Raw genomic sequence first — 18,141 nt, 5'->3', positions numbered from 1 at the left:
GGGAATCAAACTCATGCGGAAGTGGCTTTAGTTTCTTAGTGCTGCGCTTTAACCCTCTGCGCCACCAGGGAGGGCCGGGCTTTTGTGTTTTAAGATGGAGTTCCTCGTGGGCATTTAGTCAGCAAAGTTAATGACTTGAAAGTTTGGGATTAATGGACACAAAGTTTGGAGTCAAAGCAAGCCTTGATAAACAGTTATTTAATAAGGAAGGTATTTGTCCAGTTGAGAGATTTCTTGTAGTGAGAAGGATGCTACTTTCCCTGATTAAGAATCTCTTCTTTTAAGGGAAATAATTAATAACTGAGCAAACTGTTGTTCTGGTAAATGATTTATAGGATGGCCCTGAAGCAACTGATAGTTACTTACTGGTTTATTTTTCTGGGCAAAAATTTCCTGGAACACCTGGTAAAGTAATGTTGAGGTTGGTGGGCTCAGTTCTTCATTAATATAGGTAAGCCAAGTGACTGCACTATCTGCAGTAGATTTTTCTATGTATCTGTTAGCAAGTTATGGAAGTTCCCTTTGAACTTCCCCTGTTTGAAAAGAATGACTAATTTTTAATGCTGAGTGAATATTGAATATTAAAAAATGCTTTTTCCAAGCATCTGTTGAGTTGATAATGATTTTGTTGTTGTTGTTGTTGTGAGTAATAGCTATTCTAATGATGAGTTTGTCTTCTTGAATAACCTCCACCTGGTTATGTTGTATTCCCTTATACAAAACACTACTGAATTGAACTTTCTGACAATTTAAGATTTGCCCAGGTATCCTATCTGGTAAGGATACTCTGCAACTGCCTTCTAATTTCCTTGAGTTTTTAATGGTGTTGCTATAACCATGCCATGCAATTAGTTGGAGGATGTTTTCTTTCTTTCTTGTAAAAATTTTGTCAGTTTGCTCTTTCACAATGTGTATTAAATTGCTATTGAATTGCATTGTGAACCCATCTTCTGTGAGACTGTCCTGCTAGATCACTGGTAGAGAGGCTTGTCTCATATATCCCTGGCCTGACACCCCATCACTGACTGTCTGTTTGACTTTGTTCCAATTTCCTCTCCAGTAAAATATTAAAAAAACAAACAAACCAAAAAAAAAAAAACCCCATCTTTTCTATTTGTAATAGTTCCAGGTTGGTTAAAATATTAGACTTTTTTTCTCTTGCTACATTTCAACATGTACAATATTAGAACTCACTACATTTCTGAGACCTTAGAAAAGGCCTTAAAAGGGTTCTTTAAATAAATGGAGGAAAAAAAAAACAAAAAAACCCACCAAAACCTTCTTTATGTTGAAATAGCTGGAAATAGGAAATAAATATCATTGCCTTTTTATGAAGTTATGAAGCTAGAACTCTGCTTTGTGTTTTCACTAATTTTATCTCATTTTTTGGTTGCAAATTTGTGAAGTTATTTCCCTAGTGTATAGTTTAGGAATTAAAACTTGAGAAAGTAAATTACATATGCCACATGACATAATTAACAAGATTTTGAACCCAGATCTTTGAACTCTAAAGTCATGATTCTTGACGAGTAACCTTAATGGAACTCTTCAGTAATGAGCCAGAGAGATAATATTCCATTTGGTTTGGGGAAGTGAATAAATAACCTGTGGAAAACTTAGATGAGTTATGGAAACACTTCTTAAGCTAAATCTTCAGATGGAAAGTTTGAAGTGAATTAGTAACAAAGACTCACTATACCTTCATCATGCTATTTACATATAAAATTTTCCAAAACAAACATTTAATCTAAATCCATGAGAAATGCATCTTAACTTGGTTTGTATATATACTTGTTGCATGTCTATTTAGTTCTAATTTCCTTCTTTATTGTTTTAACATGTTTTTTTTTATGTCTTCCATCTGGATTGTAACTGCTCAGAAATCTCCTGTTTATCTGATTGTTGTCTCCTACTTTGTATTTATAAATAGAAGGTGCCTGATGCGAATCTCTGCATCACTCCTCACTCAGCATTGTGGTGTTCTCTGTCACTTTCCTGTAGAGTCAGCCACATCACTGTAGTCATTGGTTATCTTTCCATTCCCTGTTTTCCCACTTCTAATGCTGTTTCCCCCTCTTTTCAATATATGGTTTCAATTCCAATCCCACTGAGAACCCGTTGTTCAGACCATTTGACACCTTTGTCTTCTTACAACTGTGGTCTTTAGGATAGATGTGACAGCATCTCCAGGTATCTTCATGATTATGTCCTGTTTCTTATGGATTGTGAGTTTAAATCCCTGTTCATCTCTATATTGAATATTAACTAACTTGTTGAAGAGATTCTCAATGACTAGTCTGATAAAGGGAAAAGTCAATTGTAGTATATGAAGCATTGCTGAATAGTTTGGGAAGAAATTTTAGTAGACAATAAATCAAATGGTCTGTCAGCCATCATGACTGTTGACAATGAAATTAACAAAGAGAACATGATCTCCCCACTTCTAAGCCATTTGGCTCCTATTTGGATATAATTCTAAAAAGAGCATTATACATTATTTTTCCTTTCCTATCAGTCAATATATACACTTGTATTTATTGACCATGGAATTCTTTGAACTTGCTTCTGACATTGTATTTTTACTTTGTTGACAGCTAACAATGGAACGATTTTCAGTTTTTCTCTTATTTTAAATCTAGTTTAAATATTTCTTGGCCAGCCATTTGGAATTGTAACTGAATCATTTGAATTATATGCTGTTTGGTTGTGGGATGAAAGTTTGATTCTCTCAGCTGACTTCTGATTCAACATATGTTGTTATAATTCTGGAAAGCAGTGAAAATTGTAGCATTGAAGCAAAAAGCTATGCTGGACTAGTGTTTTAAAAATAAGTGACTTATGTTTGATGTATAATTTATACACCTAGACATTCTGCAAAATATTTTGCAAATGATGGAAGTTTTTTAAGATACCTATTATTGTAATTGTAATTGTAAACCCTATTGTGCATATGAGGAAGATATGTAAAGTTAGATGGCTTTCTCGAAAGTCAGATTGACCTTAAAGGTCAAACATTTAGTAAATACTGTAGTGATGCCAGAACAGAAGCTCATAAACGCAGGGCTTTGTATTTACTGTTAAGTCTAAACACATGAAAGCAGTGATTAGAAGTTAAATATTTGTTAAATAAATGTCACTTAGTCAGTCTACTTTGTTGATGTCACTGATGACCTTCGTATTGTTGAAATTTAATAGGCCATATCCAGTCTTTGCTAATGACTTACCAGCAATATGACCCAGTTAGCTCACTCTTTTCTTTCTTCAACATACATTCTTAAATTGGCTTTCAGAAAAGTGTATTCTCCTGTTTTTCACTTCCCTTGTCACTCCTCAATTGACTCTTAATCTTTTCAGCTTCTAAGTAATGTCCCCATGACTTGGATCATGTAGTCTTCATTACCTTCAGTCTAAGAGATTGTCTTCCACGTGAGTCCCTACTGACTATCCTATGTAAAATCACAGCTCATTCGTCTATACCCCTTTGATCCCATCACCACTTATTGCTATTCTTGACTTATTTTCTTACTATGGTATTTAACATCCTTTCATGTACTATATTTTTACTAATTCATCTTGAGGGTGTGTGTGTCTAAACAGCTCTCCTTACTAGAATGTTGATTTTACTATAATATATGTTCCATTAAGGTAGGACTTTATTTGTGGATACTGATATATTCATTTGTCTCCAGAACAAATGAAGCAATGAATAAGGACTAGAGCCAGATCTGTTTGACCTCATAACTAAACTAAGCTATTTATAGTGTATGTATATTTTTCCTTTGTTTTTTATGTACACCCCTCTCTTTATTTACCCAACTCCTCAAAAACCCTTAGACTTGATGGTTTTGTAGATTTTAGGTATGTAAATAAATAATGCAGTTATGCTTAATATTTAACCTTACAGTGCTAATGACTGCTACATTCTCAAATTTACCTTCAAATATAGCTGTAACATTCACTTTTTTGTTTTACTTTCACAAAAAGGGTGTGTGCTTATATATGTAATATTACTACTAAACAGTGCATTTTTTAACAGGTTATGAGGTCACCCCATGGGAGAGACTTTGATGACTCTTTGGAAAGGTGTGATGAATATTTGAGCTCAAGATCATGTAGCAAACCCCAGCATTCAGCGAGAACGCTACTAGTCCATTCAGCACCCTCAACTGTGCCGAAGCACTCCCCAAGCCCTGTATTAAATCGAGCTTCTCTCAGGGAAAGGTAATGTCTAGTTTCTATTTCTGTACTCATTTTGTGAATAATCTTTGTTAGAAGAGAGTAGGCAGTAGTTATGCATGTGAAGTTATTATTTGTAAAAGTATAATTCGATTTTTCAGAAGCTTAAGTTGTTTTCATTTAGAATATGTTATATATTACATAGTGCTAGATATTCCTTCCAGCTCAGTTTTTTTAATGAGTTTATTAATTATAGGTAAGTTTACTAGGGTTACTTTAATCCTACTTAAGCTTAACCCTAATTCATGAAACTTGAAAAATAGAGGATGTGATCGTTTATCTTTAGTAGATGCAGAGGGATTTAATATGATAAGCATATCTTATAAAAATAACACAGGTTATACTTTTTTTTTTTTTTTCTGATAATGATGATGCCATGTGGCCCTCCCTGGTGGCGCAGCGGGTTAAAGCACAGCACTAAGAAACTAAAGCTACTACAGCATGAGTTCGATCCCCGCCTGCCCCGGAGGTGACCACATGGCATGGCAGACCTCTCCTGGCCTGCCCGCTGCTCCCCTCAGAAGTGTACTTCGTGAATCTGCCTATTCTGCTCCCCACTCTGTCTCTGGTGAAACCTCTCACCACCCCTGCACCTCTGACCTATACCCCAGTTCTGTATGCATAAATAAAAAAAATGATAATGCCATGTATTATTGGTATTATTTCTGCAAATAATACACTGGGATCTCCCCAAGAGAATCTAAATCATGTAAAGATTCCACCTCTCCCTTTAAAATTTTTTTGACAACTGAAGTCAGACATTTGTTATATCTAAATGTGAAAGAAATAATTCCTCTTCATCTGTTTGTTGTTGTTGAATCCAAATTGGAAATTCCTTGCATCTCTCACAAATAGCAACATAGAAAGCAAGAGTTGTCATAAATTAAGGGAAAAAAGCAAAACACTCAACCCTGGGTAATTTAAACATTTTATAGAAACTTGAAAACCAAAGAGATATACTGTCAACAAACAGCCTAACATATAACTTTCCAAATGGTATCAAAAGATAAAGTAGCACACTAAATTACCAGAGCATTTTAGTAAGGCCATCAGACATAATTAACAAAGTTTAAATTAACTGTAGAGAGTCTATGAAAAGTTCATTTCAAAATTGATGACTTGAACAAGAGTGTGTCGCTTTGGAGGCTGTATTAAGACTTCCCTGTTGTGAACACACAAATTAATCTATTCCCTCATTAGCCTGGTAAGCGTTCAAAGTGAGCATAGGGAGGTTTGCCAGAGACCTTCATCCTAAAGTAAGGCATTTTGATCGATGGTGCTTCTCACCCATTAAAGTCATGCCTGTCTGATTATCAAGTTCATGGGGATGGATATAGCCATATTAGTGTGTATGTGTGTGTGTATATCATTAGTTCTCTCTGTGTATACACACACATGTTTGTGCTAAGAGAAACAGAGATAACTTTAGACCTTAAAAGTTTAAGAGGAATGCTTGAAGAGAGGTTTTTCTACTGAATCTGGTAAATTTTATTTTGATATCAGGCAATCTTTTATTTCTACACTGCTCTGATGTTTACACTGAGGGGTTCTATTCTCTTTTTATCTGATTTGAGAATTAAGCATTTGTGGTTTTCTTGATCACATGTTTGCTACATCTGTAGATTATCAAGATTTTTTAAAACCTGTATCTCCTTGAATATGTTTGTGGAAATATTATTTTATTTTTCTACCTTTTCACATATTTTGCAGGACTCTCCAGTTGTCTGTCAGTTATAAAATAATAATTGTAGTCCTGTGTTTTACCCTCGTCTACAATTTTGCCCCAGCTTCTGAAATCTGTTCTCTCCAAGTTGGTAAATTATTTGTTGAGACTATATTCAAAACTGTTGCTGCATTAAGGCTACTAGCTCACGGCAATTGTCCCTTTTCCTTATTTTAGTGCAGGATGTGGTTTAGGGCAGATAAGCAGTATATAAGCAGTGTTTATACATTTAGATGTGGACAAGTTCTTTGCAGGAAGCAAAAGTGGATCTATATAATAAGCATTGCTTCTTTTACCTATGACTTGAGAAAGGTTGGGGTCCTTTTAAAACAAAGGAATACAATGGCAATTTAGTTTTGAATACATCATAATAATTAAATTTTTAATGAGGCACTTTATTACTTTCATTATGGTAGAAGGCCTCTACTTTGAGTGTAGTTTCTAAAGAACCTAGATTTAGTATATAAAAGGAAGTATTTTAAGGCATATTCCTAGCAACAGAAACATTTTGTCCTTTTTTTGTATATTCCACATCTTTAAATATAAGACATTCACTGATCTGACTCAAGGTCACTAAGCAATATACTTACAGGGTGTTATACAATCCATTGGAAACAGTGAGCAATATAAACTGTACAAATGTACAATTTATGTCCCAGAAGAAATTGGAAGTATGGCAATATATAGATATAGAATTTATGTAAGTGAATATCCATTAAAATTAAATATTTTTCCTTTAATATTTCTGTAAAATGCTTACTCTTTAAATATATATATGAGCAAAGAAACTTAAAAACTTTATCAGTGATTCCAAGCAAGTAAATTACTGTGATTTATAATGAAGGTAATTTTTGCTTTAAGCACATGAAAAAAAAAAAAAACTTCCAAAAGAGTTAGCATACCATAAAATGGTTTCAATTTTGATTATAATTGTTACATTTTAGAAACAGTTTTCTTTCAAAGTATAAATATTAATACTATGACTTTTAATTTGTATTAGGCTGTAGAGTTATTACCAAAATCAGACTAGCAAATCTAATTTAGAGGGAGCTGCTATTCTTTCTAGCATGCTTAAACTTTTGATTTTTAAAATGGAGCTAAGGATTGTTAAGTAATCATTTATTATACTACAGCACAGACTAGTGGATCTTCTTATAGTATTAGTGAAAATCTTGGAGCTGCATATTTGGATCTGAGATTTTCAAGATATATTACACAAGTAGCAAATAGCAGTCTGCCAACTTATTTGCATAGATGCAATAACAGGTCCTTTTACAAATGCAGATTAATATTTACACATAATTGATCATCTTTTATTGATAGCATTCTTTAAAACAGATTCTGTAAATTATTTATCCTGCTTAATAGTTTATACTTTGTGTAGGCAAGTAAAATTGTAAATGTGAGAACAAGCTGGTAGATAATATAGGCAAAGATCTAAGCAACCTGTTAGCATTTTAGTACTCATTTCTTTTTAAAGAATTATTAATAATGCCTCATGTAGATGTATTATAATTATTAGATGGGTCTGGAAATAGCTATTGCATAAAAAATACAGTAGCTTAGTTATAAATAATACTAGTTTTGAGTTTTAGAAGGACTTACTAAAGAAGAGTGGTTGCTTTATTTCTTCTTTAATTCCATAATTCAGACTTGTCTGTTTTTGCACAAGTCATGTTGTCTTTCCTATTTTCAATATTTATCTGTAAAAAAACTTATAACACAGAACAGGGAAGTGATATCTATACTGAGATGTTCCCTTTTATTTTGAAGGGATAAATGCATAGTTAGGTTCTAAATATTTTTATTATTATGAATATAATTTTGTTTCATTTTATAAATTTATTTTTTTTTGTATGCAGAGAGGAATTTCTGCCACATACTTTAAGGTGGTATAATCAAATTACTAGAGAAGAATTAATTTTAAAGAATGCTATACATGGAATTAGTCTAATATGAACATCTGTATATTTGTATAGATCTGTATATCCAGATCTAAATCTATATATTTAGAGATAAAATTATATATGGAAATGATTAAAATGGTAAATAAGTAGGCTTTCTCAAGTGCATGTCAAATTTCATTAAATATACTGTGAAGACTTAATATTATAGCTGAGAATTAGTTCTTGAATTTATATCTGTCTCTCATCCTTAGTCAAAAGAATACTATTGTAATCTTTATATGTTATCACATAGGAACAAAGAAAAAAAATAGATTTTCCATGTCTACCATTTTAAAAGATTTATTTTTCTACCTCTCTGGCTACAAGTCACCTTTGTGTTTTATGCCTACAGATTCCATTCTGATTGGTGTTCACCTTCAAACTGCGATGAGATCCATGACCGGGTAAAAAATGTCTTGAAATCACATCAGGCTCATCAAAGACATTTATATGTTAGTTTCTAAATTTCTCTCTTGAAGGCTTTTTGTAATTAGCGAGACAACCAGCTAAGATGCTTAAAACTTGTAATAGTTTTATCACCTGGAGGGAAAAAAAAAATAGATGCAACCTCTATGTGAAGGAAGTCAGTTGTTTTGCTACAGGCAACATATCTAACTTCCTCTTGACCTGAATCTTTATGCAAAGTGTTTGACACAGAGCATCTGAACTATAAACAGTGTTAGTGATAATTATCTCATAAAGAGTAAGTAGAGACTTTGTCACAATTATCTCACAGCCTTCAAACTATGGAAACTTTTATATGTCCCAATATAAAACAATTTTATTTCTTGCAAATAGATTTTCCTGTAAATGGTAGACTGAAGGAGAGGGTGAGAAATTAGTGTTTTGAAGAAGCTTCCAGCAGATTTTTGCATTATTAAATATTTAAAAGAGGAGTTAAAGAGCAGGATTATCACGTTTAATGTTAGCATCACTGTAAGAATATTTTTTAAACTAAGCAAATAAACATAAACATGAGAGAGAGTAGGGGAATAATTGCAGTCTATTGTTATTTTTGTCTTTGAGTCTTTGTTTCATTCGTGAATTAAAAAAAAAGAAAAGAAAGAAACAACAGTCATTTATCATGAGCATCAAGCTGGGCACCAGGCTTGTCTGGAGAATTTGTAAGGGTGATAGGACTTTGGCATGAGTTTGTTGAGCCTTAAGTTTCTATATGCATACTGTTTTTAAATTAAAACTTCATAGTACAATATACATATAGAAAATGCACAGTTCATGAAAAGCATCTTTATGAATTATAATAAAATTATCAGACTATTTGTCAGATCAAGAAACAAAACAGTATCAGCTCTTCCAGGAGCCCCTTTCGCTTCCTCCCAGTTTCTGCCATCCAAAGGTAAACATCCTAACTTCTAATAGAAGGTTAGTATTGTGTGTTTTGATATTTATATAAATGATGTTTTGCAGTATATGTATATGAAAAACAGAAAAAACTGTGCATAATTCTTATCTTCTTAGCCAGTACAGAACAAGATTCCTATGCTTTTCAGAGACTTTTTGCTTAGCTTTCTTCTCTTCACCCTGCAGTTTCATACATTCTACTAGTGTCTAGAGGAAACAATAGCTTAGTTTTGCACTCTTTGTGTCTCATTGGATATTTCCCTCTCAGGTTTATTATTTTGTCCATCTAGCATAGTTAGGCTGCTAAAACCCTGCTGATTCTTTGTCCTCCAGCAGTGGATCTATGGTTGAACAAAGCATAGATTTGGCACATTCTGTTTCTGTGCTCAGAATCTACATATGCACCCAGGATAAAACTGCAATCACCTCTTCTCTCAGAAGACTTGGTAGCACTACTGTTGTTAAAGCAGCTTTCTAAAGTCTTCACAAGAAATTGTGTGTGTGTGTGTGTGTGTGTATTAGTCCTTCCTGCTTAGAAACAAAGATTCCTCGTCTGACTCTCTTAAATGAAAGGCAGTACAGTTGTTCATGTTAATTATTCTGGGCACTAATCTCAATATCTTAAATTGTTTTACATTAAGAACAACCTGAACATAAACTCTTAAAATTAGTCACATTTTTCTGCGTGTATTTACTCATGAAGTATTTATTAAACACAGTGTATGCTGTGTATCTGGCATTATGCACAGTGCTGAGGAATATTTTGATGAGCCCAACGTTCCTGTCCATAAGGAACTTAAGTAATTGAGCGATAATTTAATAACCTAATAAATTAATATAAAAGAAAATGATATGACACATTATAAGTATAAAAGTAAAAGAACATAAGTAGTAAATGTCATTGTTCTTCCGGAGGACAGCAAAGGACAGTTATTATTCATGAAAATAACTTTATTTAATGTCTACCATATACCAGGCACTGCACATATTTTATTTTATCCTCGCAGTAATCTTAAAAAATATTACAAAGGATTACTGTTTTATAGATGAGGTACTACTCAACAGATGAGGGAGCACAGAAGTTAAATGGTTTGTAAGGTCACATATTTACTTAAGATAATCAGAACTGAGATTTGAGTATGAGTTAATACATTTGATCTTTACCACAAAGTGGCAATCACACATTGTACTCTGATGTACACAAGCCTGTTACTATGCCCAAGCACAGATGTAAAACATGAAAACCTGAGATCCACTGATAAAATTCATGCTCAGAAAAGACATAAGCACAACAAAAACAGAAACAGACATCGTGGACTGTACTGGAACACATTTTCAGAACATGGGTCAAATCCAAGTGACTCTGGTTCTACTTGAAGGATGCTCAGAGATAAACTGTCTTTAAACACAAAATGACTGTTTTTCCCTTTCACTTCACAGAGAATTTTAAAAGTGCATATATAAATAGGATGTTTTATTTTACAAATAATTTATTTAAATATCAGCCTCTTCTGGAACATTGAAAAAATCCTTATGAATCATTGAGTATTGTATTGGGTTAGTACAGATGAGAATAAAACATAATGTGTTGGAAGTTTGACAGTCATTAAAAAAATGAAGAGAGCCCATTTCAAAAAAGCTGATAGAAGTCTGTAATTAGAAAAGATTCTGTCAAAATTGAAATCCAGTCAAAAAAGAAGAAAATACCCAAGTTTTCAGTTTCACATTTATTCAAGAAAATGTAATTTAGAACCTAGTTCTTCTGGATCCACTGCTGGATCTATTCCATCTAAACCACAGACACTAGTGCCTTTTGCAAGAATTAAAGCAAATGTGACTTAATCCTATCAGTCTATCTAGACAATGTATGTTTGGAGATAAATCATTGTGTAAATTATGAGGAGTAATCCAGTTAAGGGAGACTGTTCTTGTTGGGCCAGATCTTGGAAAACCAGGCCAAGAAGTTTAGACTTTACCTTGGAATCCAGGAGTGTGTGGAGTAGGGTGACTGTAGGTGTTGAGTTCTGTGACCAGGGAGATAGTAACGTTAGTAACGTGTGTGAAGGAGAGAGCCACTGCTCAGTTCTAGTTATATGTTGCCGCATAGGAATTCAGGCACCCTGCTGGGCATTCTGTCCAAGTTTTTTTTTTTTTTTTAAATGCTGATTTATATAAACCTATTGCCTTTAATTCAAATTTAGAAATTAAAACATTTTGTGGGCCAAAGCACACGTATACCCACTGTGGAAGATGGCAGCCTCTACTTTGGAAAATAGAATAATTACTGAGATGCTTAAGTTGTATCAGTGCTTTTCTTTAACAAAGTGAATCTTCTGACAATCAATTGTCTTGGAAGAAATAAGAATTCTGGGTGAGATTGCCAGGTAAGGTGAGAAAGACTAAATCAGGAAGGCTGTATGATTTGCCAAGTTTATTGATTAGATTTTAATATTTTGAAGTTGATTCATAAGTTTAACTAAGATTTATTGAGTTAACTACTCCTTGTCAGCCGCTGGCACTAGGTGCTGTTTCATTAAGTTTCTGTCTACAGTCAAACTGCTGCAAAATTTCTTCTGCCATTTCCTCCTACGTCTCTGGTGAGTGTTAATAGAGTTAGCATTTGTAACATGCTTAGAGTGACACTGGCATATAGAAAATCTTAACTACATGTTTGCTATTTTTATTTTTAAATCACTATCTATGCTAGTAATAAAATGGAGGCTATTATAAGCAACTTAGAAGTTAGTCTCAACAGGGATTTGAGGTTTATTATTTTCTTCTCTGAAAAACCAGCTGTTGATTTTATAGGCCTGTGGTTCATTTTCCTACATTATTATTGTCGTTTGCTCTGCATCATTTCCTTTCTCCTTTCTTTAGAATCAGTTTACTGTTCTTGCTCTTACAAACTTTTGGTGGCTGCTTGCATCATTAATTTTTAGGCTTCCTCTTAACATATACATGTGCTAACAGCAGTAGATTTCCTTCTCAGCAATGGGTTAGGATAGCTGGATTCCTAAGTTTAAGTGTCATACTTTCACTCCTGTTTTGTTCAAAACATTTTCTAATTTTCATTGTAATTTTTTCTTCTGCCCTTTTTACGGTGTAGGTAGCCTTTTGATACCTTTTATGATATTATTCCCCAAGTCAGCATTTCTTTTTTCTCCTCCAGCATTTCTTTCTTTTTAAAAATTTAAATAGACCTCTTCATTTTGTATTAGTCCTAGACTTCTCCTCCATTTGTCTTTTATTACACCACTGTTTTTTTTTTTTCTTCTCTTGCATTTTATTTATTGAATGAACTGGATCATTTGGCCTATTGAATTTCTGATAAAACATCATTTCACTGATAAAATTCCTGAGGTGTAAACAATTTCCTTTGTCTGCAGTATTTCCTTTAAATTGGTGGTGGGATCTAGAGGCTTAATCAGACTGCATTTTTATTTTCAAGAGGACTGTGTGTCTTCAGGCATATAAGCTTCATATTCTCCTCTCCTCCCTCCCTCCCTCTCTCAATTCCAGGGGCAGCATGTATTAAATATGAGCCTCAGAAATGGTGCTATTTCAACCATTCTTCATTTATTTGCTGAAGTACTTGGAAAAAAGAGAAGCTTTGCTTCATTTATTTGGTTAGTCAGTGGCTGTGGCCATATTTGAAAAGCAAAATAAATGATTTCTACCATTTTGTGGTTTTCATAATAAAGACTTGTTCCTTAATGCCCTCCAAAAATGAACAATTAGTGTTCCTTATTTTTGTGTTTAGGGCATTGTAAACTCCTGATTTGAACAAATTCGATGTGTGTTGATACACTTCTGCTGTTACTCATATTGAGGCTCAAATAAACCTTACTTTGGCTAATGGGAAGCCCTTCATGTTGGCTCCAATGTTATTTATTATGAGCCTGATCGGCCCTAACACTTCCAGCCTTATCTTGCACATTTCCTTGCCCAGATATGAAGTTGGCCATTTCGCTAAAAATAATCAGGCTTGTTTAAGTGGAAAACCGTATTTTCAGACCTAAACCCACATACTAGTAATGTTCATGCTACTGGCTTGGACATTGTTCTTCAGAGTGTTTCAGTGGGCAGGACTAGAAACAATGTGTTTAAAAACTTTAAGGACCCGAAATCAAAATTAGGGTCACTGATTTTATTACTTAACTCCTGATATTTTGCTTATGTCCACAGCCCTTTATATGTCTCTGGCCTCGTCTCTCCCCCTTCCCTCTATATTAGGAGCTTCTACTCACTTGTTAGCATCTGCTAGTTTGCATAAGTCTTTTAACTGTCGAGTCATCCACTATGTAGAGGCCCAGAGTCTGTCTTATTCTGCTGCTTTACTACACATCATTCCTCAATCTCTTTCTACTTCACTGTTAGTGGCCACATTTTGTCTTCTAGCTAAATATCATTCCCTTGTGTGACTGCACCGCATCTTCTTGATTCAGTTCTCTTTATAAGCAGGCACGTACGTTGTTTCCATATCCTCCCTGTTGTAAGTAATGCTACAAAAAACATTCTGGGCTCATAATTTTTGCAGTTGATGGTGTCATGTTCAGCTGAATGCTCAAGATCAGATTGCTGGGTAATATGGTATTTCCATTTTTTGTTACTTAAGGCTAATACAGATTGGTTTCCAAAATGGTTGTACCAGTTTACCTTCCCCTAACAGTGTAATGTGGTCTCTCTTTTATTGTATCTTCTCTAGCACTTGTTGGGAGGGTTGGGGGTCTTTTCAGTATGTGGCATTCTCAGTGTAACCTGGCATTTCATGGTGGTTTTTACCTGCATTTCCATTGTTAAAAGTGATGTTTAACATTTTTCCATGTGTGTATTGACTGCAAATATTTTTCTTTGAGTACTTTAAATATCCTGTCATCCCTTTCTTGCCTGTAAGAAGGTGCCTTTCACATAAAAGTGCAGATGATCTGAAAGGTGTAAACTTGATAGCTTACTCTTTTCTCTCAGTGCCTTTAATATTCTGTTCTGGTCATTGGCTTTCAACAGTTTTATTACAATAATGAAATAATACGGAGTGTGTTAGTTGGTGTTATTTAGTTTGCAACACTTTGGGCTCTGAGATTAGAATGTCTGGTTTATTTCCCAAATTGATATGGCTCTCAGCAGTTAGTTCTTTAAAGTTTCTAGACCTTTCTCTTTCCCGTCTCCTCCTGAGACCCCCATGATATGAATGTTATTTCTCTGTAGGTTATCCCAAAGGGCTCCTATACTGTTGTCATTTTTACAAAAATTCTTTTTCTCTTAGTATGTTCTCCACTATAGGAACTTTATTTTCATTAATTCTCTCTATTATTTCCATTTTTCTGTTGGAGACCAGCTCCAACTATTGAGGTGTCTGGAGGCAAGACAGGCAGGACCCTAAGGTGGGAAGGCGTCGGCGAGTGGAGATTCCTAAAAAAGGGGGAAAGGGAGAAAAAAGGGGAAAGGGGGCGAGGAAGACATGGGAGTCAGAGTTGGGTGCAAGTCTTCCTGCTCTGCCTTCAGCAGAGGTTTATTTTATACATTAGGAGCAAGCAGTGGGATGACATCAGCACACGAACTGGGCTGAGAGATTGCAATCATCTTTGTTTTTCCTAAGAACAGTTTAGAGTCGTATTGCCCTTTAGCTGAGATATAACATTCCAAAATCAATCAAGGTTAAAAACAGGTACATAAGTGCACAAAGTTTATGACTAATATTACGATAGTGGAGATCAACTAAGATAGAAGTCCCTTAAACCTTATCTATTACTTAATGGGTTTTGTTTTTCTGCCTAAATCATCCTGGGAGACAGAAGAGGAAATTCCTTGCTAATCAAATCTCTGAATAGGAGACATAGGTGGATTTTTTTATCTAAAGACTACATAGTAGAATCCTGAAAAACTAGTCAGAAGACTTGTGGATTCCTTTAAGGTGTAGCAGGTGGAAAACTTGATTAGTTTAAAAACAGGCAACCTGGATGAGTTTCCACATCTAAAGGCCAAACAATAGGAAGTTTGAGTAATTCTTTAAAAAGCTAAATAGAAGGCTAGGTGAGATAATAGAATGATAAGATTTGGGTTATCCTCCATCCGGCAGTGAGAGAGACTTTGCAAAAACAGCTCTTTTAATTTTATCAGTCAGTAGTCAAGTCACTTGACTTCAGGGGAATTTTTTTTACCCTAGTGCAGTGCTTGCTTGTCAGGGCAGGCAGGCCTTGTGCGGCCGAGGCAGTCCAATTGTAAGCTGAAAGTTGCTCAGAATATTTTGATATTATGGTTATACAAAAAAGGGAGGTCATAACATAAGTTAGCGTGGAAAATCTGATTTTTCAGAGCAATTCCCCTCCATCCGGACCGTGTCTGACGACAGAGGTTGCATAGCTCGTGTCATTTTTCTAGTGGTGAGACCCGCCTATTTTATAATATGGTTATAGTATTTTTTAGATCTGTTAGTTCTGTTTGTAACAGTCTTTTCTTGGTCTTTATTGTGTCCATGTTTTATGTAACCTATTTTTCTAATTCAGCAAGTATGGTTAAAACCATTACCTTAAGCTTCTCATCTGGCATATTCCACGTTTTTGTTGGATTGAGACTTATTTCATGTGCTTTTGCTTTAGCATTTTTAATTTTTATGGGTGATAGTGGAGAGTTTAATTTTCTTAATGAATTCACATTATACCTCTCCTACAAGAGACTCAATATAATCCTAGTGTTCAGATACCTCTCCTACAAGAGACTCAATATAATCCTTGTGTTTTCAGCCAGGATCTTTAGAGTCTATTCTTTTACAGACTACTAACTGCCTTTGCACCTGTTTACATGACCAGGACACTGATACTGGCAAGGGGTAATACATAGGAAGGATGTGTTGCAGTAAGGCACCAGACATTGTTCAGACTGTCTTGTGTGGTGGAGATTCACAGAGATCATGTACCCTCAGTCAATTTCTCAGCAATAAGCATCCTATTCCTTTGAACGGTTGTTGGCTTTGTTTTGGTTTGATTTTGGTTATGAGTACAAGGAAGAGGTAAATCCAGTGTCTTCACTTTGCCATCATTCTGCTGATGTAACTCCTTATATCTTATGTATATCTTCTTTTTTTAACACTGAGTCTCAATTCTCAAGAGCACCAGAGAAGATAACCTGACAATATAAGTTAAGTGCCAGCTTGCTTTGTCAGAGAAAGTTTTCAGGATAGAAATAGAAGCTATCACCAAAACATCATTACTGAAAACAGTGTATTTCTTCCTTCATTTAGAGTTAGCTCTACATGTAGGTATTGACTGTTCATTATTTTATGTTAGTGTTTAACTCATTTCCTTTTTCTAAAGCTCTTTTCTCTAGTAGATTCCTAAGGAAAGGTTCATTGGGTGATTATTCCTGAATTACAAATAACTACTTTTTTGTTGTCATTATGTCTGAAAGTTAGTTTGGCTACATATAAAAATCTCTGGCTTTTATTTATTTTAAATATGTTACTTGATTTTCTCTGACACAAGTGTTGCTGTCAAAATTTGCTTGAAATTATTTTTTTTCCTTTGAAAATGAAATTCACATCTCTTATATTTCCCCTTTATTTTTAAAGGGCGAAAACAGTGCAAGAATATATCATGGTGATTATTCAAGATGGATTTTTCCCAACATTTATGTTGGGGGTATTCATAAAATTTTAGTGAACATTATCTTACTTTCAATTATTTTTCTTTCTTTTTTATAGGAACGCCTACTATATGTATGTTGGATCTTAGGTGCATATGATCTGTGCTTTCTATTCTAAATTTCTTTTCATGTCCCCATACCTCGTAAGATATTTTTCTCCTTTTTAAAAATTTCCTCTTATGGCATTATCTATTGTGATTGTTCATTCGCTTTCACATTTCTTATTTGCTTTTACTTTCAGACATTATTCTTACTTGAAATTTTACATTTATATTAATTTTTTTTCTGATTTCTTAAAATATATTATTTTTAGGACTTTCTGCTTTTCTGTTTAAAATTAGGGTAGAATAGCCTCTTCAGTGGTTGCCAATGATTCTTGCCTACTAGTGTTCTTACGCCTGTGTGCTTTCTTCTCACTATGCATGAATGGACTGACCCATAAAGACAATAATCTATTACAGAAATCACAGTGTTGTATAACTTCCAGAACTACATGAAAAATGTTTCTGTCTTGTTTGCTTGTAAGGTTACTTACTCTTGGGAACATGATGAGGATGCCAATAATGAAGTTTCTGACCAAAAAACTAGTTACTGCTTTATGGTATCTTTTCTGGCATGCGTTAGTTGAGAGTTCTTATGTGTGCATTATTCCACTTCCCTCTTTTTTAAAAACTTTTAATGCTATAAATTCATTTACAATGACTATTTTTTATGTGAGATTATCTTTTCCTGACTTTTAAAAGGGACAGATGCTTTAGATTAGCTTTTCTAAATTTACAGTTTGCAAGCTCTTTTTCTTTGTTTTTATTTCTTGTTCCAAAATATAGCAGTTTCTGAGATTTCCTGGCTTTCTTTTTCTTCCCAACTTTTATATAGACCTTATTTTTTTCCCTTTGCTTTTGTTTCTATGCTCAATTTGGATGTTTCTCCCCAGATGTTTCTACTCAATGTAAAGTTTTATCTTGGAAGATGACTTGGGCCTGCTAGTTTGGGGAGTTAATGGATCCCAGACTATTCCAACCCCTTCAGAATTTACTGCAAACCCTTTGTATTCATTACTTTGGAAGATGTCAATTATTCTTAAACTGACCAAATGAGCTTTTAATTGAATACTCTGTTATTCTGACTTTGAATAACACTCTGTCCCCTGACTTCTCCTTCACAGATGCTATTACCAAAGCATCTCTTGCTCCTACTTGTGGTTTGTCCACATTGTGGTTTGGATGCATCTTGTTG

At 34.3% G+C, this 18,141-nt stretch overlaps 1 protein-coding gene across 2 annotated transcripts in view; it reads left to right on the top strand.

Annotated features, from left to right (window-relative positions):
* SPATA6 (spermatogenesis associated 6) overlaps positions 1-18,141 on the top strand; it is a 73,340-nt gene that overhangs the window by 44,312 nt on the left and 10,887 nt on the right. The window contains exons 10-11 of one of the 2 annotated variants that reach the window (XM_004678981.2): positions 4,037-4,221; positions 8,258-8,309. In XM_004678981.2, coding sequence (XP_004679038.1) covers positions 4,037-4,221; positions 8,258-8,309 — 237 coding nt within the window. Of the gene's footprint in view, positions 1-4,036; positions 4,222-8,257; positions 8,358-18,141 lie in introns of both variants that reach the window. The other variant, XM_004678979.2, reaches the window with a different exon arrangement.

Source organism: Condylura cristata, unplaced genomic scaffold, assembly GCF_000260355.1.
Source record: "Condylura cristata isolate star-nosed mole 26May11 unplaced genomic scaffold, ConCri1.0 scaffold00008, whole genome shotgun sequence".
NCBI classification, from domain to species: domain Eukaryota; kingdom Metazoa; phylum Chordata; class Mammalia; order Eulipotyphla; family Talpidae; genus Condylura; species Condylura cristata.
Note: the sequence above shows the minus strand (reverse complement) of the source record. Positions and strands in the feature narration are given on the sequence as shown.